The following is a 27,995-nucleotide window of genomic DNA, read 5'->3' as shown; positions in this document are numbered from 1 at the left end:
ACAATTGTAAATAAGTAGTTGTAATTTCATCTTTTGATAAGAATACACATGTAAAATCAGTTCCTCAATATTTAGAATGCATAGTGCCTCAGAGAAGTGATGTTCTCAGTCCTATGTTTTTTATTTATTTATTAATAACATGCCTCAAAATCTCACTCACTCACTCACACTCTCACTCGCACGCACTCACTCACACACGCACTCACTCACTGCATTTTGTCACAGGTTCAGATATTCAAAATTAGAAATATATGTGTATAAATTGCTTCAGTGAAACAATTAAAAAATTTACAATCTCATTAAATTTTTTTCTATTTCTATTTTTTACAATGTCTAATGATATTATATAATTTTCCTTTACAGGGTGTTAATGTTCATACAGAAGAGTTATTGAGGGATTCATCTCAGGTTAATTTAATTAAGGATGCTGGCCTTGTTCTTTTCTGTTGGGGTGAGGATAATAATGATACTGACACTATTAGATATCTCAAAGATATGGGACTACATGGAGTCATCTATGACAAGTAATAAATAAATAAAAATATTCTGTTAATCTTAGTAAAATTATTATTAATCTTAATAAAATAACCTCATTTTATATGGGAAAACATAGTTGCTGATAAAAAAAATGATCTCCAAATTGTTATATTTCTTGATGTTTTGAAGAAGTTCTCTTTGAGCCCAAAAATAATAAAATATTGGGTTTTAGATTCTGTAAGTATGCATGTGTATATTTAACTCTGCAAATTATATCCTTTATATTTCAGGGAAAAAATTAATCTTTATTCATGTAATTTGATCATAGATTGTATATTAAGTAGATGGATTGAGTATATTAAATTGTTAAAGGAATTGTGCAAGGGAGTCATAAATATTAATTGGGAAATATTAAGAAGTTTGAATGAATAAATTCTGTAAATTTTACTTGTGTATTTTTTAACTGAAGAAAAAATAATATTAATGGCAATGTCATAGGAAATATTACTATCAATCTTTTTAAAATTTTTACTTAAGCAGTCATAAAATTTGATTTTTCTAAATATTTAAAATTATTTTATTCTATTTTTTCTTTAAGTGAAGTATTATCAAGAATAGAAACTGTTTTCAGTTCTAATTCAGGGAGCTAGGGAGTAATAAGTATTCCATAATAAGTATTTTTATTTTTAGCCTTTTTTTTTCAACTTAGGATGTGAAAATTTGTTTACTTTTTCCTAAATGAGGTTTTCTAAATCAGGTTGAAAATAGATCTCAAACTGTATAAAACTCATCACTGGGTGTAAGTTACTTTTTTTTAGAATTAAATTAATTTTTTGTTCAGACAGTTATATCTTATTTGAAGAGTATTAACTGTTTTCTGATGCATAGGTGTGCATCAACACTTTCTCAAGTGTTGATAAAGATCAATAGGTTGGTTGTAAATTATTTTTTGCATTACAAGTGATTGAAATTAAATAATTTTATATTGGTATGTAACCTGACTTGTATCAAATACTGTGTATTATAGAAAAAATCTATTTGCATGAATCTCTTACCTTTCTATTATCATCCTCTAATTACTACCATAATATACATGCAATAACTACGCGTGTTATTTTTTTATGGCTTTTTGTGGGCAGTCATTTAAAGCATCTAGAACAACCAACAATGCTTCAGTGACTATATTCCATAAGACAAAACAAAAAAAAATTATGCAATCTCTGTTCTTTATGATCAAATATAATAAAAATCGCAGAACATGCTTCCAGCACCCACAAAACTTAATACAGAACACCTTATGAACCACACAGAGTAGCACTCCTAATATTGTGTAATACAACCACCCCCTTGCTCAGATTTGTTAAAAAATTGTTTTAAAGTTGGTGGATAGATAAATGAAAAAATCATTATACCTGTGTTGAACATATTTGTTATGATACATTGAAATAAATTAATTATCCAAATGTTATATTGGATTGAAAAATTATGCAAAATATTAATAATAATTAATAATATTTGTTACTTTTTTTAACTTGTCAATTAGGATTGATAAATTCAGTTGTAAAGAAGTTAAGGAGAGCATATTCAGACTAGAGGCACGTGAATCTGAAAGAATGATAATTAAAGCGGCAGCTGAAAAGGCTGAAAGAAAATCCAAAATTAGCAGCAACTTTTCCACTGATCAATCTGATCAAGAGGTAATACTTATTGTTCATCATTGGTGCATTTTATATATTGGATTTTTCTGTATGTTCTGTGTATTTTTGAGTTTCTTCGTTCCTGCTGTGTAATTATTTTTTTCCTACATGAGCGTTCCTCTCCTTCTATTCACATTTACTTGTCTATTGGTTAATATATATATATTTAGCTAACAGATACGTAGTCCTGTTTTGTCTAGCTTAATGTAATTTTAGTGTTAAATGTGGCTCTGCTATGCATATAGTATTTATTTGTACAGTATTTGCAATTTTATGTAGTTTGAATATTGACCACTTCATTTTTACCAAATATCTTGTAATATTAAAAATCACTTACGATTGTAACAAATTACAGTAATATCTTGTGATTCTGTACAAGTTTTGTGTATGTATCTTTATTCATGTGTGCAAAGTATTTCAAAACTTGAACTCAAATTTAATTAATTTTTTCAACTATGAATACTGTAATTGTAAGACAAATATCTTATCAGCATGTTATGGTGTTGTAAAATATGTTATCTAATTATTGTTAGGATACCTGACCTCTGTAATAACAGATGTAAATGGCAGAGTGAAGACCGGTTAGCAGGTAACATTTTTAACAATTCATCACACTTCTAGAGGCTTATTTTGAGATAAATTCTATTAAAAAAGAAAGTATACTGATTCTTTATTTAATATGTTAAAGAAGGAATCAGTAGTTAAGACACTGATATCTTAAGTAGATATTTTTTTGATTAGGCAAATCTATTCTGTGTAAGTGTTTTCAGAAAACTGGAAGTGGTAGTGAGGAATAAAGCAGTGAAAAGTTTTCTGTAGTAATGTTAAAACTAATGGAAACTATTAGGCATTGCTTTTCACAGATCTTGTAGAACTACAATGTTTCTCATAATAGTTAGGAATAGCTATGTTATCAGTTACCCAAATTCTATATTTAGTAATCAGTTTGAAAGGTAGTTTTTTAGTTTTTGAAATCCGCATGCTTACATGCAGGTAGTATGAGCTACCTGATGATACTGTCAGCTATTACGGAAATTTTAGGCAACACTAGAAGATGTTTGCTTGTTTTCAAGAGTAGAATAAGAAAACAGTATGAGCAACAGCGGCTACCTGCCTCTCTTGCCTTCTCCTCTCAATTAGCAAGGGGAAAGCCTTCCCCTTTCCCTTCCAGTTAGAAATGTCAACCCAAGTAGCCACCTGGGTTGACGTATTTAAAGGAAAAATTGCCTGCAGAAAAGTAATGATAAGATATTTAAAAAGAAAGAGAGATGCCTGTGTGGAACACTCACAAATATAAAAGATAGTGGAAGAAAAAAGAGGTGCAGGATTGAACACTATGTTGAATAGAGAGAATTTGCTGTTTTGGAATGTGTCTGGATAAATCTACATGATGATAGTGTTCTAAATAACAATTGTTAGTCAGCCGGTTTTAAGGCAGAGGTGAATTTAAGATATATAGTCAATGGGAGGAGGAAAAAGGTCAATTTTTGAAGAAAATTGGTAGGGTTTAGGGAAGTAGATGAGTTTGTAGATTGGGATAAGTATATCTTGTTTATATGCAACCGGACAAAATGGTGGCTGTACAGATGTGGTGAAAATCGGTTTTTCAATTTTGTAGGCTGAGGTAAACTTCCTATGGAAACATGTTGTGAATAAAGGTTGTGGGTATTTACAATACCTATAATTTAAGCCCTTAAACGTTGAATTTTGTTAAATAGTTACTCCAAAAGTTGAAAAACCGTTAAAAATGGCTGTTTTTATTAAGCCAATATTTATTGCAAAAATAACTTTTTTATTGTTTGAAAAGTTAGCTCTTGGAATTCTGAATTCAATGAGCGGTTGCACAAGAAAATTGGTTCATTTGTTGCTGAGATATTGTAATTTGTTTATAAAAAGACTCTTCAGGCAACTGTAATTATTTTGGCTTTTAAGATTTTTTTTGCCCTTTTCAAGTGCAATCTATTCTTGAAGACTTGAACTTTCAAATGGTGAACAGTTTTTGTCCAAAAATTAATGTAAAATTTGTTTAAACTTCTTCAAAAGATGAGCTAAAAATGGAGCATGCTTGCACGGTAGTTATGAGGTGGGAAGTAGTTCACAGCAGTCACACGTGAATATAGTTGGATTTGTAACTTCAAATCCGTGAATTTTGGGTGGATTGAGACCATTTTTTTGAAATTTTTTTTCTAAAATTTACCTTAAATTTAATGTACCTTTTTGAAGCAAAATTTATGAATGTATATGTAATAGTTTATGTATATAAATTTATGAATTACAACTTATATAAATTTATTATCAACTTATATTAATTGGACTGGATATTACATATACAAAACATACAGTGTTTATAAATAGTATCCTGTCTGTGTTTAAAATAGACAACTATAATTATAGAGTGCAGTAATATTCATTAGTTACAACATATTACAATGATTATTATTTAAATTTATCAATTTTCTTCATCTACAAAACAAGAGGGGTAAGTACATAAAAGCAGACTATATCTGAAATAATATGTAAAAACCGATAGTTCGAAAGTAATTATTGTTTTGAGTTACCCCAGTTTAAAAAAAGTCCGTCTTGTTCCATCCAAAATTTGTGGAGATAGAGCAATTTTTTCTGCACTCCGCCGATTTGAAGTTATGAATTCAGCTATTTTCACGTGCGACTGCTGCAAACCGCTTCCCACCTCACGACTATTGCACAAGCACACACTATTTTTTGCTCATTTTTTCAAAGAAACAAGTTTACATTAATTTTTGGTCTAAAACTTTCCACAATTTGAAAGTACAAGTTTTGAAGAATAAATTGCAGTTTAAATAGACATAAAAAGTTGTTAAAAGCCAAAATTATTACAGTTGCTTTATGGGTTTTAATAACAAATTAAATACCTCAGCAACTCATTGAATTCGAAATTCCAAGAGCTAAATTTTCAAACAATAAAAAAGTTATTTTTTTAATAAATATTAGCTTAATAAAAACGACTATTTTTAACAGTTTTTTTACTTTTTTACAGTAATTAATTAAGAAAAGTCAACGTTTAAGGTCTTAAATTATAGGTACTGCAAATGCCCACAGCCTTTAATGATTTTTTCCCTTAGGAAGTTTACCTTAGCCTATAAAATTGAAAAATTGATTTTCACCACCTTTGAATTGCCGCCATTTTGTCCATTTAGTGAAAATTTTGTCCAGTCACATATAAAAAAGTTATACTTACCTTAATCTACAACCCCATGAACTTCCCCAAACTCTACTAATTTCTTAGCAAAAAAATCTTTTTTGACTGGAGGTTTAAGACATAAGAAAAATAGACTCGAAAATTGCCAAGAGAATTATGTTTTCATCATCTTCTGTAGATTTAAGTTCATTTATGTTAAATCTTGAAATTAGCTTATTGGTTAACCTGAGTTCAGGAAGTTTTGAAATATTTTCTATAATATTTATTGTATCTGTTTAAAGTTATTAGTATTTCTGTTAGATTATTTTATAAAATAAATGTAATTATGATATATTAGCTGAAAATAAGTGTAATAATGGTAAAGAAAATAATTCTAAGTTGTAAAAGTAAATATATAAAAGTTGGGTTAATAGGTCGTTCTATCCAAAAATTTCAGAAATTTTAATTTGGCCTGTGAACCTGTTATATTACAGCTGGGTGGCGCTAGATGGTGCAAGTTGTACTGCTATGTTGATCTGTACTTTTGTTTTTATGACTTTTTATGTCACTGTTGTTTTGAAATTTTTACAGTGAACAGAAAATGAAAACATTAAATAATAAAAAATTGCATAAGATACTACTTTGAACTTGCCAAGACAGTTGCAGAAACTCATCAAATGCTTGCCTAGGTATTTGTTGAGCACATAAATCACAAACTTATGATTAATATAAGGTTTTGAAAAGATAATCAGTTGATGAAGACAAGTATCATGGACATCCTTCAACTCTCTAGAATGTAGTAAATGTGAGTTAAATCCTGCAATATTAAAGGAACAAAATATTAGTTTTATGAGATTGCAGGCCTATTGCAGATTACTTGTCAGCAAATTCTGTCACATGAACTTAACAAGAGGTGCACTTCCACAAAATTTGTTTCAAAACTGCTTAGCATTACTCACTGCGGTCATATTTTTACAGAGCTGAAAGAGCTTTCCACAACTAACAGAAACTTCATCTCCAGTGTCATTACCAGTGATGAATTACAGGCTTATCTCTGTAATCCTGAAATTAAGCAGCAGTTGACACAGTAAAAGAGTCAAAATCAACATAGCTAAAGAAAGTAAGGCTAGCTTGAAGCAACAGCAGATCAATGTTAATTTTCTTTTTTTGGACCTAAATGGGCTCATGCACAAAGAGTTTCTTCCACCAGGTCAAACTGTGAATGAGCAATAACTGTGACATCTGAGACAGCTTGAAAAGGACAATCAACACAAATCGCCTGGCAGGTGTCGCAAAAGATTTTGTGCTGCATTATTATAATGTGCTTGCCCAATTGTCACTTGCGAATAAATGTTTGGTATCTACTAAGGCACACATCCCCCACACCTTCTCAACTCACTAAACTTTACCTCATGGAACTTCATTCTGTTTCAAATGCTAACAATACTGAATCACAAGAAAATGATACAAAAATGTCATAATTTGCCAAAAGACACTCATAAGCCAAAATCAGCCTTGGCTGATTTGCTTGATTCACAAATTGGAATTACATCTAAAGTTTTATTTAAATCTCCTTAATGAATTTCATGTTTGTATAAAATTTGATTTGGTCAAAGACTGAGATAAAGACAATTGCATTTGTTCATTTAATTCCAGATTTTTGAATAGTTAAGAATGTGAAATAGATTTCTAAAAATCTGTAATTGTAAGAAAAAACTTAAAAGAAATTAAATTGATAACACAGGATAGGTGAGGGAAGATACATTCTAAAGGAAGAAGAAACATTTTCTCAGGAATAATAAGATAATCAAAGTTTATATGCAATAATAAAATGTGAACAGATTGTAAGATTTCTGTTTCCAAAAGAAAACCACCATATAAAAATTACAAAAATAAGGTTGCTTAAAAATCATTAGTGTTTTATACATTGTTTTAAAACATGAATGGTGCTTTTAAATTGTAAATCAAAATTTGAAAGTTGGATAAAATAAAATATAATTTTTTTTATAGATAATATAAAATTAGAATTTTTTAAAAATTTAAATTAATAAATTAAGATTTTATAATTATTAAAAAGAATAAATGATTATTTATAGCTAAAAACAGTACGTAGTGTGTAACAAAGTTTGAGGCCAGTTTTAATGAAATATAACAGTTAGGCACATAAAAAAACTAAAAACAGTGATTATTGTATTACTTGTAAATATGTTTTCAGTGTGTATGTAGGATGTAACATGAATGCTCAGTTGCAAGTTAATGCACCATGATTTCTCAGTTGCCAAAGTAGTAATGAACAAAACCTTCTTTTACAATTAGTGTTCTATACAGCTGATTAATATTATATTTGAAAATTAATATTCTTTTGTTACCGTTTATTAAATGTATCACTTGGTTTTATGAATCTTTAAAGCCAGATACATTTTCACTTTAACTGATTCTTGCTTCATATAGTTTTTTTTTTGTCTTCAGTCATTTGACTGGTTTGATGCAGTTTTCCAAGATTCCCTATCTAGTGCTAGTCGTTTTATTTGGGTATACCTCCTACATCCTACATCCCTAACAATTTGTTTTACATATTCCAAACGTTGCCTGCCTGCACAATTTTTTCCTTCTACCTGTCCTTCTAATATTAAAGTGACTATTCCAGGATGCCTTAATATGTGACCTATAAGTCTGTCTCTTCTTTTAAATATATTTTTCTAAATGCTTCTTTCTTCATCGATTTACCGCAACACCTCTTCATTTGTCATTTTATCCATCCATTTGATTTTTAACATTCTACTATAGCACCGCATTTCAAAAGCTTCTAATCTTTTCTTCTCAGGGACTTCGATCGTCCAAGTTTCACTTCCATATAAAATGATGCTCCAAACATATACTTTGAAAATCTTTTCCTGACATTTAAATTAATTTTTGATGTAAACAAATTGTACTTCTGACTGAAGGCTCGTTTCACCTGTGCTATTCTGCATTTTATATCGCTCCTGCTTCGTCCATCTTTAGTAATTCTACTTCCCAAATAACAAAATTCTTCTACCTCCATAATCTTTTCTCTTCCTATTTTCACATGCAGTGGTCCATCATCGTTATTTCTACTACATTTCATTACTTTCGTTTTGTTCTTGTTTATTTTCATGTGGTAGTTTTTGCATTGGACTCCATCCATGCCATCATTGTTCCTTCTAAATCCTTTTACTCTCAGCTAGAATTACTATATCATCGACAGATTGTAGCATCTTTATCTTTTCACCTTGTACTGTTACTCCAGATCTAAATTGTTCTTTAAAATCATTAACTGCTAGTTCTATAAAGATTAAAAAGTAACGGGGATAGGGAACATCCTTGTCAGACTCCCTTTCTTATTACAGCTTCTTTCTTATGTTCTTCAATTGTCACTGTTGCTGTTTGGTTCCTGTAAATGTTAGCAATCATTCTTTTCATGTAGTTATCACATAAAATTAGTTGGATCAAGTGATATTCATGATATTTTAACATTTAAATACAGAGTTAAAGAATACAGAATAAAATTACTGATTGTTTTTTCTACAAAAAGAAATTTACTGCTAAAATCAGTGACAGTGTTTTATAAATACAAGTAGTTCTAGTCGATAATACTTTTCACAAGTGTTGGATTTGACAAATAGTGTGTTGCTTTCTGAATCACCCATTATGTCATCAGCTAAGGTAATAACAATTCAGAAAAGCTTAAAAGTACCCTTTATGTTGTCTGTGACACTCAACAAAACTTTTGAAATTTCTCCGTTACATAACCCAGTAATGTTTTTGTATAAGTTTACAATAGTAAATCGGTCACTAAAATTGATTTTACCAATTTAGTGAAGTTCAAGTTTCTTCAATTTAATGATTCCAAAACCTGGCTGCTTGCAGTATTATTCTTATTGTTTGCAAATGGTTTGTTCTTAAACAACAAATTGATTAATAAAAAAACTGCCATTGTTTGTTGGGGGGCGGTGATTATATGAGAATTTTCATCTATTTCCATATTAGTCTTCGGCAGAATTTTGTAATTTATTCTTTTTAGTACTTGTAATTTACTAATAAGAAGTAAAGTACCTAGTAGCGTCTGTGAATTTATAATCTCTAAATAAGTGATAAATTTGCCTGTTCCATAAAATTTAGTGTTACTTTTTTTTAAAACTTACTTCTAGTGTTTGAAATTTTTTTTACTAGCTGTAGGGTGTGCCTGTAGCATGGCTCTGCAGTTAGGCCCCCTCCAGGTGGGTTGCCCTGGCAGGCAGAATGGGATTATTAGGTGTCCAAAATTGATACCTCTTGTGTAAAAATATTTTATTTTGAATGATGGAAATTGATATAACAAAAATACAACCATATCAATAAATAAAAAATATGTAAAAAAAATTTTGAAACCACTCTTAAATTAAATGCACTAAAAGGTAAAAAATAATTTTAGGACGGTATTTCAGAATGGATTTAACAATAAGCTTTGATGGTGATTTGTAAGATTATGTGAAGGTCATAGCTTCAAATTAAAAAGTTGATGTTTTTGCCAACTTTTTCTTATGCTTGTTTGCACCCCACTCTTTAGGCTATTCATCATGCATAAGAAAAAATGGCAATAACATAAAATTTTTTATGTGAAGCTTTGACTTTCACATAATCTTACATATCACCATCAAAGTTTGTTGTCAAATTCATTATGAGATACTATCCTAAAATTATTATTTTTTACATTTTAGTGCATTTTAAGATTTTTTTACATATTTTCTATTTTTTAGTCTTAATAAGTTTATACTTTACAGCTGCGCTAGCACATAGGTTTGAGCGTATTTAGCAAATATCGAATCGATACATTTCACAGTCGGTGAGTGGAATCAAAACATAGGGCTAACCGATTTAATCTCCAGATAACCAAGATTCATTTGATCAAGAATGTAACCGATGTGTTAAACAGTTAGCGTTGGACCTGCTGATACAACATACACTGTTTTAATTGTGAAAATCGGATGAGTGGTTGCCAAGATATTACGGTGGCACCCCATCGTGCACCCCTTCCCCAATTTCCTAACGGTTGGCCCAGCTGACGAGTTACATCCAGCTGATGTTAAATTTTAAATAAAAGAGAATTAAATTAAAAAATAAAAAACAATCAATGCTAAAAAATAAAAAACAATCAATGCTAACAATAATGAAGAAGAAGAAAAAGAAGTTGAACATGTAAACTCCAGTGAACTTTTTAAAATAACCTAAAAGTGAAGTTCAAGTTGCAAATGACATTTGTCTAAGTGAATATATTATTACTATCTTTAAATAATTTTTTTACTACTTTGTTACTTGCAAACTATTAATAAATATTAAATTAATTAGTTTTTATTTATTGGAAATTATGGAACAATTTAAAACTAAAGGAAAAACTGAGGTAATTTTGCTTTAGAGGGAATGTCACTGAAATTTTGATCAGACTGTAGCTTTGTATGCTCTACGATTCCTCGGCAGAAATACTCCCAAGTCATGCTTCTGAAAATAAGAACTATCAAAATACTGTGACAGCAGAAAATAATGAAATAGCAGTGGCTGTGGCTATCATTGTAGATCCTCATGTTAGTTATATCAAATGTTAGGGATATCAAAAACCAGTGTTCTGAGAATATTGAAACGCCTGAAATTCCATCCATGCAACACATCTAGGCTATGTATGTACCATACCGGTATGTAGTATTTGATTAAAAAATTCATTCATTAAAAACAAAGATGGATTTTATTTAGGTTAATCTATAGGTTATAGATTATAGGTTATTATATTTAGGTTAATTTAATTTTCGTATATTTCAAATTTAACATGGCTGGATGTAACTCATCAGCTGGATCAGACCTTTTTTTTTTACCTCTGGGACCACCGTTAGATATTGCTTCAGAGGATGATATGAATGATTTGTAGCATGTGTAAAAATGCCACACCTGACCAGGATTCGAATCTGGGACATGTTTAATTGAAATTATTTTGCTAATATTTATAAATTCTCCCAATCAAAAGATCAAATTTAGTAAAAGTGTATGTAATAAAATAGCATATGTGATAAAATATCCTCATTCAACCAAAGCGTTTTGCATAACAAATAGTAAGTGAAACAGAGAACATTTTTTACTACTGAATTGTAAGTAGAAATGAAGTGTGATAACCGAATCAGTGGATATGCTAACATACATAACATTTTATAAAATTCTTGTTGTATGTTGAGGTTAAATGTATTTGATGCTCTATGTTTGTCGGTGGTTCTCTGTTTTAATGTTGATGTATATTTTATTTTATAAGCCTGTATTTTAGTAGTTCATGTTGATATTTTTAAAAGTTTGATCTTTTTATCATTTTCAAAAGCTTTTGAATATTTTTTCTAATTACGCCAAAATTTGAGTTTTTTAAATCTTTAATTTTCTTTCTAAATCATGTTGTGCTATAATAATTACATATTATTTTGTTTGTAACATGTTTTTCATTTTTTGAGTACATTTTTGTTGTAATACGTGCCTATCATTGGTCTGATTAAAGTTTTATTATAATACAGAAGAGATTCTTTTTTCAGATGGCTGTAGATGCTCATTTCTTAAGATACCACTGGAGATAAGTTAACAAGTTTATCATTCTCAAGTAATCGTCGGTTATTAATTTTCAAATATAATGTTGTTCCTCATCTCAAAGAAATAAAATTATTATAAAACACTGAGAAAGAGATGGATTGGATTGTATATATTATACAAGTCTTCTCTAGAGTATTTTCCTCCAGTTTTTAAATTACGAATAATTACAGTTTTAAGAACTGAATTGTTCAAGTTACAATAATTTTTAAGTACAAGACAACTGTTGAGTAGGATTTCTCTTAGTTTTGCTGTCATATTCAAAATATTTTCTTTTTAGAAAACTAGAAAAAATGTCTTATTTATGCTATTTTAATGTAAGTTATCGTAAATAATTGATCTACTCAGTTCTGCTAGCTGTTTTACATTTAATAGCTGTGTTTGCTACCACTATTGGGAGGTGGCTACTGTTGATTTGAAATGAAAAAAAAAAACATGTAGAATTAAGAAGTCTGTTTTAGGATTCTTTATTGGAACTTCAATGTTTAGGTAATAAAAAAAGAATAACATCAATGTATATTTTTTTAGAATCCATATGGCTATTCAATCTTGTGATGATTAGCAGTAAAATGCCAGCAACTTGTAGTTAACAAATTAAAGATAATAATTTACGAGAACTATTTGCTGATTGGCAATTCTTATTGACTCATCACTGAAATATATTTCACCACACTAGTGAGCTGATTTAGGTGTGATGTCCTCATTATTGCCATTGTTGTTGTTTAGAAAGCTGTCAAAGAAGGTTATGTTACAATTATTTATTTCTGAGTACACCTCAGAAAGTAAATAATTAAATAACCTCCTGAAGAATAAAAGTTGAAAAGAAGATAGAGCTTCGTTGAGAAAGACAATAATTGGAATGAAAAATATAATTAAACATGGTAAATAAATATTCACTTCCTTAGGTCATAAAAATTTCATGTGTTTGTATCTCAACAATGCCATTCATTCATGTACATGTTTGTCATCAGTCAAGATAGTAATTGTTGCATCTGAATCTATTCTTTAAAAGAAGCTCATTCCTGACTGTCTCAGATTTTCTAAATGTATTTTAATCAAAGAAATGAACAGATAGTATGAAACATAAGTTGATGTACAGCCCTGATTTTATCAAGTCTATAATACTCATGGAAACAGTATTATAATACACTGTTTCTAAGCATTAAGAATTATTATATGTATATAAATTTATTTACATTAAATTTTTTACAGTCAATTTTTTTCTCTACATTATTAAATAACTAAGTATTATATAATATTTTTTTCAGCCTTTGCAAAGTACAGAATTAGAAAACACCCTTACCTTTACTTTTTTACGTTCATCAAAACATTTTTGGACCCAAGCCCATCTTCAGTGATATTTTTTATTTTAATAAATTCTTCTTTGTTTACATTTACACATTAATTTTAGCTTTTTACATTTTATTTTGTAAAAAGTTTTTGTTAATGAAATTTAAAACATTTAAAAAATTTCAGAACAAATATTTGTTCGGTCAAGAGAATTAAAAAGTATTGCAATAATTATTAATTTATCAATTTCTTATCATTGTATGCCAACTTTAATAATTTTAATAAGAATGTCCCCATCAAATTCTGTTTGCAGATTTATAAGGCTGAATTTATATATATATGTATATATATATATATACACATACACGCATACATATAATTTTTTAAAAATTTCTAATTTTTTGTTATTACCTATTATTCTATTTCTAAATTATCTAAAATGTTCATTAAATCTATCCTCAAAGGACCTATTCATTTTACTAATATATTCCTTTTCACATTTGTTGCATTTTATTTTATAAATACCGGAAGAATCATATTTATTTTTTTCTCTCACTTATGTGGCATTTAAACCATCTTTCCTTTCAAACTAGTTATCTTCCCTTTGTGTTATCTTATTACTACACATCTTTTAATTTACTGATGGATGGGAAAAATACTTATCCCATTCTTTTAGCTCTTCGTTATATAATTACAATTTTTCTGTTTTAAAACTTAATGAAAGAACACTTACCACCCAAAGATTAAGTTAAAATGTATTTTTGTAAAATACTTCAACCGTTCACAACAGAAACCAAGAAAAGGCCACCTTACAATTTCTGTAATAGATCAGATGTGATTGTGGTTATGTATTCATGAGTGACTGGAAATGAATTGACTGTTAAAGACTACATAAAAAATAAACAAAAATATATATCAGTCAATATGTTTAGATTTAGTTATTGAACAGTTATAAAAATTCTTCCCATTTTATCATTGATTCAACTACTTTTAATCATTAATAAAAATATTTGAATTTTATATGTGGGAGCTGGTTAATGGAATAGTTTTCAAAATAAGATTAGTTAAATGAAAAACTGCTGTATATGAGCTGTTGATTGCTTACTATTGTTGACAATTGTAAATTTGAACTTGTTTATATTGGCTATTCTAGTCTTATGTTTGGCGGTGATAGAGCTTTTTATAAGGTTTTTATAATACAGTTTTACTTCATCTCTATTTACCTAACATTTGTAGTTTTTTTTTGCAACATGTGTGTCAAGCATTCTGTAAATGAAATAGTTAAATTTACTCAGTTAATTAGACCCTAAATGTATATAAGATTTCATTTAAACTGTACTAGGGTTAAGGTTTTCAGATTATAGAAATTATTTTAGAAAATTATGAGTAATTTCCGTGTTATAAATATGACTAAATGATAAACAATTTTATAAATGTATTGCTGCCTTTAATAATTATTATTCTGTAATTGTAATGGAATAATTATGATTCATCTTTACCTGATAAGCAATTCAACCATTATGATTATTGCACAGTCACCAGACAAGAAACAAAAATTAAAATTACTGGAGGTGCTGCTTCAGAAAATTTATAGCCTTTATTTTAAAATTGTGTAAAAGAAAACAAACATGTGTAAAAAAAAAGTTTTCTGTAAAATAAAAGAACTGAAAAATAAATGAATCGGATAGAATAGCTGAAAGCAGCATAATAATCTAATTCTGCATTTTTTACATTCAAGAATATGGTACAGGTTTTTAAGCACAACACTTGTGGAGTAAAAAAAAACTTGCCTTCCACCAGCATGCCAGGGTCGGCACTGCGGGAGTGACAGTACTCTTTCTCTCTTGCAGGTTTATGTGCAGCTTCCTATGTGTGCATGCGCACAACAGCCAAACACTACACTGCTGAAATTGTGAAGTGCACAGTTCCATACAAAGACTTTTGTACCTTTTTCATAAACTGGGGGATGGCTACTGACATTAAGCTTAAGGATTATATACTGTACAAGTATAAAGAAAGGATTAAAAAAAAAATGACTCACTATATTAATTGTTATTGATAATATCAAATGGAAAAAGGGGCTGCTGCAATTCCACAGTGCCTATATGCGAGCTCCCACTAAGAAACAAGAGTCCCGAGAATGGTTCGGAGCCAGTTCTTTCAACTGCACTATAACATGGATGCACTGGGTGTACAGGTCCCAGTATCCTCAGTACAAACAAACTAATCTGTGTTCAACATATACTCGCAGAACAAAAAATTGGGAAGAATAAAAAATTGATTTCCTCCAAAAATTAGAAGAACACTGCAATTTGACTCTAATGTGGCCCTCCTATGAGCTTTAAATCATCCAAGTTTAACTGTATTTAAGTTCAATTTTTCAGTTATATTATTTTATTTGATTAGTTTTTAAAAATTAGGAAGCCAAGGTTCACATTCGACTGTGCACTAGTGAAACCTTAGTTTTTAAACATAATTAATACAATAATAAAATTATTAATAATACAATATGTTGAGATGCAGCATTCTTTAATTGCTAAAAGAGAACTTTTTTCTTTGTGGTGTTTAGCCATGAAAGTGATGTATTTTTATATGAAAACAGTTGTTTAGTCTCTTTATCATTTGTTTACTTTGATAGTCTATTTATTATGTTAAAAATTATAGTTCCAATCTTTTTGTAATAATAATGTGTTAAACTTCTTATTTTATTTTCCAGTCAACTGTAAAGAGGGGTTTCATTGAAAGCATGAAAGGACTTGATATGGATCAAGTTCATGATATTTCAACCAAGATGTCAGGTTCAACTTCATCTGGTTTGTCAATCTGGTCAGTAGATCAGTATGGTAGTACAGTGTCTGATAGTAAGGCAGTGTCGTCACCTGTAGTATTAGCTGCACCATCCAATGGTGAAATTGTGACTTCTAGTCCCAGTTCTAATTAGATATTCTTTACAGGTAAAAGCAATTCATCCATATTGAATATTTTGCTCTCTTTTCACTTTCTCTTCTTCATACTATTCAGTATCCCTTGATATTTTCCTTTTGGTGTTAAAGTAGAAAAGAGATGGAGAATGGAGGTATTCCTCACTATTGGTATGAGTTACGCTCATACCAATACTATTTATGAGTCATAGCTCATAAATTTCATAATCAAATTACATTATTATTGCATGAAATTTGAAGAAAATGATAAAATTAAAAAGAAAAAAATTATACACACAACTGCATTTCATACAGGTGTAGTTCATACTCAATAGTAGTTACTTAATGGCTATTCCTTGCATTCCTGTTCTTATTTTAATCAAAGTCCAGATGTCTCACCTTTTGCTTTTCTTGTGAATACTCTTTTTTTTCTCACAAGTAATATTTTTTGTAATCCAGCCCATATTTTAAACAAAAATAAAACTAGTTAAAAATAAACAATTAAAAAAGTAGACTTGAGTAAATGTCAAATTTTCTTCTTTTTAATGCATTTTTTGAATTGCATTTTGTAAAGGTTATTTTATTAAAATGTATATATAATGTAGGCTCAAAAAGCTCCCAGAATTATTTCATGCAGCTTAAAATAGCAATCATAATAAGGAAACTTTTGGTTTTTATATTGGCATCACTGATGTCATAATAAAAAGCCATATTACATGTTTCCTGTTTTGCATAATAGTACTAAATAAAACTATTTGTTTCATGTAGTGTATGTTGCAGTGAAAAATGTCAGCAGTTGAACAGCTCATTAATTTAAATTTTGTGTTTGCTTAAAAAATTACCGTTAGAGACATGACGCTGCTTGAACAAGCATTTGAATGTTTGGCTATAAAGAAGAAAACAGTGTGTCTTGATGAGGATCATGTTAGTGTAGAAGATGACATTTGCAATGGACATCTATTTACCTCAACAAATGAAGAAAATATTGAGCATGTTAAAAATTGTGTTTGAAATGATAGAAGAAAAATTATCAAAGAAAGAGCATCAATAGTTGGAGTATTAGTTCGAAATTGCTACAATATTCTCCATAATCATCTGAACATGCATCATGTTTGTGAACTCATTGTTCCAAAAATGTTGCCTGCAAATCAGAAAAATTCTTATGACACTGGCAGAAGACCTCATTACTATAGCTGAAAAAGATCAAAATTTTCCGATCTGCATCAAAATCTACATCATTTTCACAATCACAGAAATTTCATTGGGATATCAGCAAAGGAAAAGTTGTCAGAAGTTTTTTTTTTTTGATAATAACAATAAATAGATAATTCGCTACAGATTTATTTTTTATAGGTAGCAGTGAACAAGGAAATGTACAGTTATTGGTGCAGTAAGAAGGAAGTGACCTGAAAAATGGAAAACAAAGAATGGATTATTTTTCTTGAGAATACACTGGCACATCGATTCGTGCTTGTAAAGAAAAAGAATACTTGGCTTGAAATAATGTAACAACTCTGGAGCACCTACATACCATAATTTTCTGACTTAGAATCAGCTGTTTTTATTTTTTGCTCCCTTGAAAAATGTTCTAAGGGAAAAAGATGTAAGAATGCCAATGACTTGATGACCAGTGTGATGAAGCAATTGAAGGAAACTACTTTGAAGGAAATTTACTCTAAAATCTTTTAATTTTGCAAATTTTTTAAATTAAACTATTTCGGGGAACTTTTTTAATCTACCTTATATTATATATCTGCATACTTGAACTGATTGGATTTATACCAGATCCTTTATACTTTTGTCCTTTATCACAGAAAATCTCCTGTATATTGATATAATGAAATATAACCAATGTGTCAGCTTAGTGCTTTGAAATGTGTAGTTTTAAATTATACTAGCATTTTTAAAAAGATCATCTTTTATAAGTGTTTTGGTCATTGATCGACTCATACTTCTTTTTTAATGTGATAATTTTCTGTGTTCTAATTCTTTTTCAAAATTATGAATTATTTCTAGGACTACTTTCACCATTTAATCTTATAATGTTGCATATTATTTGTTATTATGTTCACTCCTCCTATGTTGAATAAAATGTTGAGTTGTTAAGAGTAACTTTTACAAGTATGTTTTTTAATGCAGTCTGACGATGAAATTTAACAAAAAAATTAAAGTATTCTAAAAATGTGATTATGTTAAATTGATGATCACAAGGATTATTAACAAAATGTTTTTAATAATTTTACCACAAAAAAATATATAGCAATTGACACTGGGAAAACTGTATCTCTTTTTACATACACAAAAGAACCTTCAGTTTTTAATTAATAGTGTTTTGCTATGTGTAAGTGAAAATATTAATTAAAATGATCAGCAACTGAGAGAAGAAAATTTTTTTACATACACACATATTCTCTTTCTCTCTCTCTCTCTCTCTCTCTCCTAATTTGCAACAAGTTTTTAAATTTAGAAAAACAGTATCTTTCTTGTCTGTCTGAACAAGAAACATTTAATAAATTGAAAATTCTCAGCAATGAAAAACCTTATGTTTTTAAGGCAGAAATGATCAGTAAACACATTTATTGACTTGCATTAACAATAATTGTTTGTGATATAATTATTTACTAAACAACTTTTGATGCTTTTGTATTGAACAATCATTTTGATGTTTACAAAATTAAAGGTTGATCAAGGTGGTAGAAATTCTAGGTAGCAGGTAAAAATTTCAAACCGCATATAAAATTGTATTTTTGTAGTTTTATATTTCATCTATTTCCTTTGTAGTTGCTTACATTTTTGCAATATGAAGCTGCAAAATTTTCTAAAATCTTGTATATTAAAAATAAATATATGCATACGAAAGAAAGAGAGAGAGAGAGAGAGAGTGTGTGTTTATGTGTGTATTCATATTCTAATGAATAATTCTTTAGGTATTCTATGATAAATTAATTGTAAAAAAGAAAATTAAAAGAAAACCAAAACAATAACAGCTTTGTTTTTTATTTTTGCAGGGTATACAAGTTCCAGTTTCAGCTGTTATATTCTTTTTGAATAGTGTAACTATTGTGGAATTTTTCTATATTTTAATTCATTATTATTAATATCATCATCAATATATATTAGTTAATTAAGTTCCTAACAGCAATTTTTAATATTAACAACCATTCTGTTATGTTACTTTTATTAATTCTAAAGTATATTGTATTACCATTTTTTAATCATATAATTGGGGGAGATATCAGATATTAATTTCTATGAAATTAATATTTTTCATATAAATATATAATTATTGATATTAATATTATTGTTTATCTCCTGAGGGTTTTTATTGTTTATTATTTTTAGTATTTCTTTTTTTTATAGTTTAATTTGAGTACAAATTTATTATAGACTTTAATGGGAGGTAAAAATTTGTTAAAATTTATGAATAAAGTGTGATATAATATCAATTATTAAATATATAATTATATTTTATGGTTGATTTAAATTATTTTGGTGTTATTTCAAAAGGTATTATGTGATATTTATTATTAATATTATTTATTGTTATTAAAGATTTAAATACTATTGTAGTTTGTGGTTTTTTCATTTTGTTATTTTATACTTCTGTATTATTTTACTTTTCTGTTATTTTTTTAATATTTTAACTATTCTGTAATTATGCTTTTTAACTTGTACCTAATCACTATTGTATGGGAATTTTTTTAATGTCATATTTTATAGATGATTTAAAAAAAATTGTTTTTGTTATTAATATGAAAATTTAAATTCTTTTTATGAAGTAAGGCTACTATGTTTCTTAATTTCTGTCATTGAAAGAATAGATTATGTAATAAAATAAAATAGCAATCACTTACAACCTGCTAGTTCATAGCACCTGGAAAATTGAAGAGTATGAAGTAAGGGTAATATGCTTATGTAACAAGAATGCTGTCTTGCTACACCAAGATTTAAAAAAGTAGAAGATGTTTTGGATGCTAAAAAGCTGGCTTCTAAGTGTGAAAAATATGTTGAAATTTTGTAAAGAGATTTAGTTTTGCATTTCTTTGCAGTGTTTCAATTTTTACTGGGTATGGATCATTCAGGGGAATCGGAATCATTTCACTGAAAACGTTTTATAATATGGTAACCAAAACTGTTTAAAAACTGATTACTTTAAAATAAAATTAATACTGATAATGTTGAGGCACAAGTACTTAAATAAAATTTTCAATGGATGAAGCCTTTATGTGATGAATATCCATGATAACAAAATGAAAATGAAAATAAAATTTTTTTTTTGATTTTCACAAAATCTATTTAAAAAATAACTGTTTCAACACATAGTACCTTCCTCAGATGTTACGACGGAATACAAAAGCTAAAAGTACAATATGAAGAAAAGGTAAATACATAAAACCAAACGTAAAAAATAACAATATTAAAGTAAAAACAGATATAAAAACCTATATAATAAAAATATTTATGGATGTTTTACGTTGTGTTGGTTTTGATAATTTTTTCATCAAGTTGTTGATAATTTTTTTGTTTTGTTTTATGTATTTACCCGTTTCTTTGTATCGTACTTTTAACTTTTATATTCTTTTCTTAATATCTGAGAAAGGTACTGTGTACTGAAACAGCTGTCATTTTTAAATACATTTTGTGAAAATCAAAAAAATATTTCTTTGTTTTCATTTTTTTTTGTTAAGTAAAATTTTACTAGTTTACTGATGAAGTAAACAGTAATTATGTTGTAATAATGATAAAATCTTCTTCATAGAATTAATTAAAAATTACAAAAATCATACCTGTAATAATAATTTAACTCTTAATTCTGGTTTTTTTTCTTTTCATTAACTACACTGTACAAATTATCAAAATATCATAAATTTCCTATTATTATTATTATTTAATAGTACCGAAAAATTATTTGACCTCTAGATCTTATTCGACTTATTTTCTGGGATATTTTAATTTTTCAGATGAAATCAATTAGTAGTTAGCGTATGATTATCTTTGTAAGTAAAGTAACTGATATAATTCTATGAGGTTCTAGTGACAACATTACATAAAAATAACTCTTAAATATTTTTAAAATACAGCTCCAGGCCCAATAATTTTGATGATTAACAAAGTAATATTTAAATTACAATCGATATCTTAAGAAGTGCTGTGGCATTTGTAAAAATTTACATGCAGTCATCTCAAGAATGAAGCTGAACAATAATTCAAGTATAAAATTTAAAAATAGAAAAATAAAATTGCAGTGAAATCTCCCTAAAAGACCAGCCCCAGTTCCAGTTTGTGTAATTTTGGTCTTTTGTAGAGGTGGTTGCCTTAGAGAACATTACTGTCAGTGTGGCCATAATGATTCTTGTTAAAAATTATGGAAATTAATGTTTTTAATAAAAAAGCATAATTGGAAGTATAGTAGAAATTCCTTTCATTAAAATTACAAAAATTTAGTTAAACAATATACACATTACTGTAATAACATGGATAATTCAGCTGATGACAGTAATGAAAAAGAGAAAAATACAGTAATACAAAGATGAAACAGGTCCTCAGAACACATTAATAAATTTTGTAAAGTGGAAATAGTCAAATATGAAAGTAAATTCTGTAAACAAGGGGGAAAGTAATCTTGTATTTTAAACAAATGAAGTGCATATTATAAAATACTGTAAATACAAAATTTATTATTACCAGATTATGACCTAATTGTTGTAATTTGTTGAAACCATTAAAAGCATGATCATGATCTAAAGGAAAGCTGGGATTTCTTCATCTTCTTCCATCATAGTCTCTTCCACATCTTTCGAAGTAGAAACATTAGCATTCGTATACAGAATTTCTTTCTTCTAATCATTTTCATCTTCAACCTCTTTATTTATCTTCATTAAAGTGAACATCAATGTTGTTACTGATCTGCTGAAAACTTTTACTATTTTATTTTCAGTTTGAAAATGACATTTTTTAAACATTTTGGCTGCAGCAGATTGTTTATTATTAATGTTTTTTCTCTTATAGCATTGATACACAACATCACTTATTCTTTATTTTATTTTTTTAGTATCATACGCATTAGAACTTTTAAATTTCAATGATTTAATCAGTAAAGCTCCATGAAAAAGTTTTGTTTCATCAATGTTGTAACTGTCCTTGAGATCATAGTCTTTTATTAACATTGGCAACTGTTGCAGTCATCATGTCACTTTGTTTTCACTGAGACAGATTCACTTTCACCAAACAAATTTTTTAAAACATACTGCTTCTTGAGCAGAATTTTTTGAAACTAACCACTTTTGTTTATGTTGGAGGAGGGGAAACCTCTGCCAGCCACCACCTGCCCGTACAGATGATACTGTCTGGCACTCACTAACTAAAACTCCTCTCCATTAATACTGCATGCCCGCCTTTCACAATTACTCAAAGGCACATTGCAATCAACACAGGATTTCGTACAAGCTCAGGAAGTTCTCAACAGTATCTGACTACCCCTGAGGGTATCCAACCACCTCTTTGTCCAGGTTATCCCCTCCCTACTCCTACCCAACAGCGGTTACTTTTTCACATTTTACTCTTCTTGCATCTTCACTTGTAGGACTGTTCTGAACCACTTAGCATACCACCTCCATCCAATCTCAAAGGAGGTTGTGTGTATTCTCTCCTTCTGTAACATAAACCGCACCACCACCACCTCCATGCTTGCATGTTCTTCGCCATCCGACCTAGCTGTCAGCCATCTTGGGCACACAAAAAAGTACCCAACTGTATCTTCGTTTCCACAGTATCTAAATACAGCTGAGAGACTACTTCTATCAAACAGGTAATTGTTGAATGGCCCGTAAACCACTGAGTGAGTCATCTAAAAGTCCACCTCTCCATGACTTCATCCTCTTAATGTATGGAATGAGCGAATACATCCATCTGCCAACAGTAGCCACCATTAACTTGTACCTAGTCCCCTACAAATTCTCATGTAGTAGTTCACAAACTTCCCTCCACATCTCTTTTCAAATAAAGGATTGCCACCTTCAACAATTTGCAGTAGTTTAATAACCAAGACAGAGACTCTTCCATTGAGATACTATTTCCTTGTCATTACCATCTTTAAAGAGCTGTTTTAGTCCTTTTACAGTCATCTCTTCTCTTCTCTTCCAGGGATGTCATTGCCTCTTATCAAGATTAGTCCCCTCTCATCAGTAATCTGACCTCCCCACTCCGATTGTTTTGCATTAAAATACCCCACAATCAAAACACCTTTTCTCTTCCTTCTAACTAGCTGCATTATCTGATCCACTGTATGAATGAATTCCTGCAGTGGGATATTATGTGAGATATAATAACTAAACACTGTTGTAGCTCCTACCACTACCCAAACATAACCAACACTATATTCAAAATTACTTATGGCAAAGTGGTTAGAGACTATCCATATGGCATAATCATGATTACCATCTGTCATTACCTATTTTCCTCTACCAACTAACAATTTGGTTTGCTCACCGTTACAAAGTTTCCTCTGACTTCCCATGCTGTAGCCCACAGTAAGTCATATAGCATTTTACATCTATTTTTGCTAAGTTGAAGAAATCTTATTTCCTAGTCTTGCTACATAAGGGGTTGCCCTTCCTGTGGCCATCCTTGCTACATTCTAAATATCTGATTGGTTCTTTGCACTGACCCCTAAAATAACCTCTCTTACTGCAGTTAAAGCATGCCTTTGATGTATCAGGTCCCTTGCATCTAGCTGCAATATGTCCCACTGACCAAAATCTATAGCATCTACCCACTTCAGTACTTAACTCTATTCTACATGCTACACAGTCAATTTTAATTCTACCCTTCTTTAACAATATCACAGAGTATTTGGCTAGATTCACCACAGCAGCCACATTTGTGCTACCATAAGCCAGCCTCAGTGACTTGACCCACCATTCATTCTCTTCCATCATCGCTTTCAGAACCAAACCTTCTCAACTGAGGTTAACTCATCAATTTCCTTTACCCAAACATGGACATTTCTCTCTTGTTTGACTTTGAACATGAATTTTACCTGTTTGACATTTTCTTGAATTTTTCTGTTAAGGATCTTTGCACCTTTACCCTTATCTTGTGCACTCTTCCCCACAGAAAAAACCCAGTAACATCTCTTCAACTCTACACTTCAAATCTTTGAACAGCTCTGCTTACATCCTTCTAATAATAGGCAACCTATCTTGGTTGCCTTGTCTAGAGCCTTAACCACTTTTCCTTTGGGTGTGATTCTCTTGCCTAGAATCTCTCCTTCAAGCAGACCTCAAAATTGCGACCCTTTCTCCAGCCAATGGATTCTAGAAGCCTCATCAGAGTTATCCCAATCCTGTCCTTGGTTCCAAAGAGTACTTCTCTCTTTTCTTGTATCTTGTAAATTACCTTGTTAAGGTCCCTCAATACCTTGGCCTCATTGTCAGAGGAGTTGACCACAAGCACATAAACCTTCCTCCTTACAACACCACTCCTTCCATACTAGTACACTGGCCTTCTGTACATCAACCAGTACCTTTTTTTTCCTGTTTAGCCTCCGAGAATCACAGTTATGTATTACTTAAGAGGATGAATGAGGATAATATGTATGAGTGTAAGTGAAGTGTTGTCTTGTGCAGTCTCAGGTTGACCATTGCTGAGATGTGTGGTTAATTGAAACCCAACCACCAAAGAACACCGGTATTCACAATCTAGTATTCAAATCCATATGAAAGTAACTGCTTTTACTACAATTTGACTGTTGGAACTCTCGACTTCGAAATCAGCTGATTTGCAAAGACGCATTCACCCCACTAGACCAACCCGGTGGGTAGATCAACCAGTCAGTACCTGCCCTGATCTTAATCTGCCATTGGCTTTTAACCCCTTGAGCCATGAAACTACATGAAGTAAAGCCCCTTCCTTCTCTCTGCCTGTTTCATTGCCTCCTCCCACATCAAATACAGTTACTACATTAACTGCCTCTTTTTCTAGGGCTCTAACTTTACTAACCACTATATGATTAAACAATTGACCACTTCTAAACAAGAAGCCTGGGCAGGTCCTCATCACTTACACCTTCCATTACCATGGTTATTTCTTACTTCCCTCTTGCGCTCTGAGTCTGTGTACTTGCATCTAAATGTTCAGCTCCATTCTTATAATACATGAATTCTCCAGCACACCTCAGATCTGCAAGCAACAACCCCAACCTTGTTACACATTCCTTAATTTTTTCTTAGTGTTGGAGGTTTTGATTAAGAAGTTCAGTAAGTGGTACTTCCTTCTCCAAACCTTCCATAACATTAAGGTACAACTTAACTGTAAATGTACGTTGGGATATGTATAACCTGCAAATAGTTGGGGATATTGAAAAAGTGTGTTGGGGTAATTAATTACTATTATTTATTGTTTATCATTTATTTTTGTCTATTTAGTTTTATTACCTCAAACGCCTTAGTACCTGTAACATAACTTCAATATGAGCTTTCAGTAATTGACTTGATTTGAACTTGTGCTCAACATTTTGCTTTTTTTTGTAGAAGTTTACTGCTGAAAGGTAATTTCTGTGTACAGACACCTCCAGAGCAAGCCAAAGTTAAAACATTCACATCTTTGTATGGTTGAAAAGTTTATTATATTAGCATTTTTAAATGTTTTTTCTTTTAAAATTTCTTGGATTTGTGTTTTATCACAATTTTATTTTTCTACTAATTTCCTATGTAACAGTCACAGCCAGCATATTCAATAACTTTTAATCATGTTTCTAAATTTAATGTTTTGATTTTGTTTTTTCCTGACATTTTACTAATGAAATTAAAAAAAAAAAACTGTACAGTGAAAAAAATTATAAACGGTTTAATCATTGTTAAACCAAGACATACAATTATATATAACTCAACAGAATGCAATAGTGACAAAATCATAACTGAAGTTTGCTGCCATCTGTTTTTTTCCTGTGTAATGTTGGAAGTGTGCATTTTATGAAGTAGGCTATGATACACATCTTAGGCATACGTGACTATAAAAATGAATGAATTGGCAGTGTATTTCTGTACATAGATTTTCTTGTTTTATTTTTTTAAATTAAATTTATTTTTGCAAGTGATTGAAAAGTTTCTATAGTAGAATTAAAATTTTCTCTCTTAATTTGCTATTAAGTTTGTGACCAACATTTAATTTTATACCAAACAGAAGCATTGAATTAGTGGTCTGCTGCCGTCAGTGAATATTTGATGGTCTCAGTTAGGTCAGGGACTAGTTGTCTTGGAGAATAATAATAATAACATTGTCAGTACTGCAATTTATCTATATTCTGGAAAATACTGGTCTTTTACTGAGGTGGTCATCTTGCAGAGATAGTCGCCATGAGATATTTCTCTTTACTCATTATTACAAGAGCTCATGCATTCAATTTCTCATCTGTAATGGTAATGGGTATTTACCATTAAAAAACCTTGTTTGTAGTAACTTCAAAGTTAAACTAACTAATAATGTTACATCATAATGTATGATGTACTTTTTGTACCATGGTTTTACTCTGGAGAGATGCCAATAAACTACTATGTTTTTCATCAGTTTCCATTGTTGTAAAGCACTTGATAATATATTTTTGTTAAGTGAAAACATTTTTTTTGGATTAATGATAATGATGTGCAATCATTCTTAGTGAGCGATACTTTCTGAGATCACCACTAAATTAGGAATTTCCAGTAATCAGTCATGTTTGTAGATGTATAATTTACTGCAAATAAAGGCTATCCCATAAAGAACACAAAGATTTAATATTACAATGAAGTCATTTATTAATAAACTACAGATACTTCAGTTTTAGTATGAAAGTCATTTATTACAATTAACTGTGGAACACAGTATCAGAAAAATATCCTCCAAGATGCTGTTGACATCCTCTTTATCTTTTGGAAAAATTATCATTGATCTTTGCCTGTAATTGTAGCTCAATTTCACCAATAACACTTAAAATTTCCCCCTTGAGCTTAGGAATTGTTTGTCGTCTATTGATATGACACACGATACTTCAAAACATTCAGAAGAAGTCGCTAGTTGAGGGATTAGTTCTCATGTCTGTTGATTGAGATGAGGTGGGCAGAAAGTTTTTCTCACAATATATTCATTTTGCGTAGTGTGACAGGTTGTGTTGACTAACTGAAAAAAAAAAACACATCTTGCAAATACATACTGTTCAGTTGAGACAACAAAAATTCTGTTACCATGTTGCAGTAATGTTCACCACTCACTGTTATTCATTTTGATCTCATTTTTGAAAAATCTGGTCTAATCACTCCCCCAAAATTTTGATCAAATGTTGCTTATTGCAAAGGTTTTTTACAAATCACTCAAGCATCTCTGTGCACTGAATTAGGCAACATTATTCATTGATGAAACTAATCATTTGAAGATGTACTCATCACTAAATAATACTTTTTTCAAAAAATTGCCTTCTATTTCTTAGTTTTACAACATCCAGTTGACAAATTTTCAGTTCTTTTAATGGTCTGTTAGCTTTTTTTTTAGGTCAACTGATTCATAGGTATTCAGACATAACTCTTAGGAATTTGGTTAATTACTGTGTACACCAATAAGTTGATTTCCCTGAACCCGTATCAACATTTTATATTATGATGGCAATTTTTTTAAATGACCAATCAGTTCAATGATGCCTGGGTGATGTTATCTCCACAGGTGACAATGACATGCATTTGAAATCTTGCATTCTTTAAGGGATACCCTGTAGATTCTGCATTGAACAGCTTTCTTGTAATTTTGGGTAATGAATCAGATGATCTTCATCCTAGATTCATAACTCAAATATTCCCTCTTGTTTAGCTCTTA

General features: G+C 29.9%; 1 protein-coding gene across 4 annotated transcripts in view; it reads left to right on the top strand.

Annotated features, from left to right (window-relative positions):
* Positions 1–19,723, top strand: part of LOC142318799 (glycerophosphocholine phosphodiesterase GPCPD1-like) — a 151,947-nt gene extending 132,224 nt beyond the window's left edge. For all 4 annotated transcript variants that reach the window (XM_075355293.1, XM_075355294.1, XM_075355291.1 and 1 more), the window contains 4 exons: positions 364–524; positions 2,021–2,174; positions 15,950–16,187; positions 19,163–19,723. In XM_075355293.1, coding sequence (XP_075211408.1) covers positions 364–524; positions 2,021–2,174; positions 15,950–16,174 — 540 coding nt within the window. In that variant the 3' untranslated portion in view covers positions 16,175–16,187; positions 19,163–19,723. The remainder of the gene's footprint in view (positions 1–363; positions 525–2,020; positions 2,175–15,949; positions 16,188–19,162) is intronic.
* The last annotated feature ends 8,272 nt before the right edge of the window (positions 19,724–27,995 follow it).

This window comes from Lycorma delicatula, chromosome 2 (assembly GCF_047948215.1).
Source record: "Lycorma delicatula isolate Av1 chromosome 2, ASM4794821v1, whole genome shotgun sequence".
Lineage (NCBI taxonomy): Eukaryota > Metazoa > Arthropoda > Insecta > Hemiptera > Fulgoridae > Lycorma > Lycorma delicatula.
Note: the sequence above shows the minus strand (reverse complement) of the source record. Positions and strands in the feature narration are given on the sequence as shown.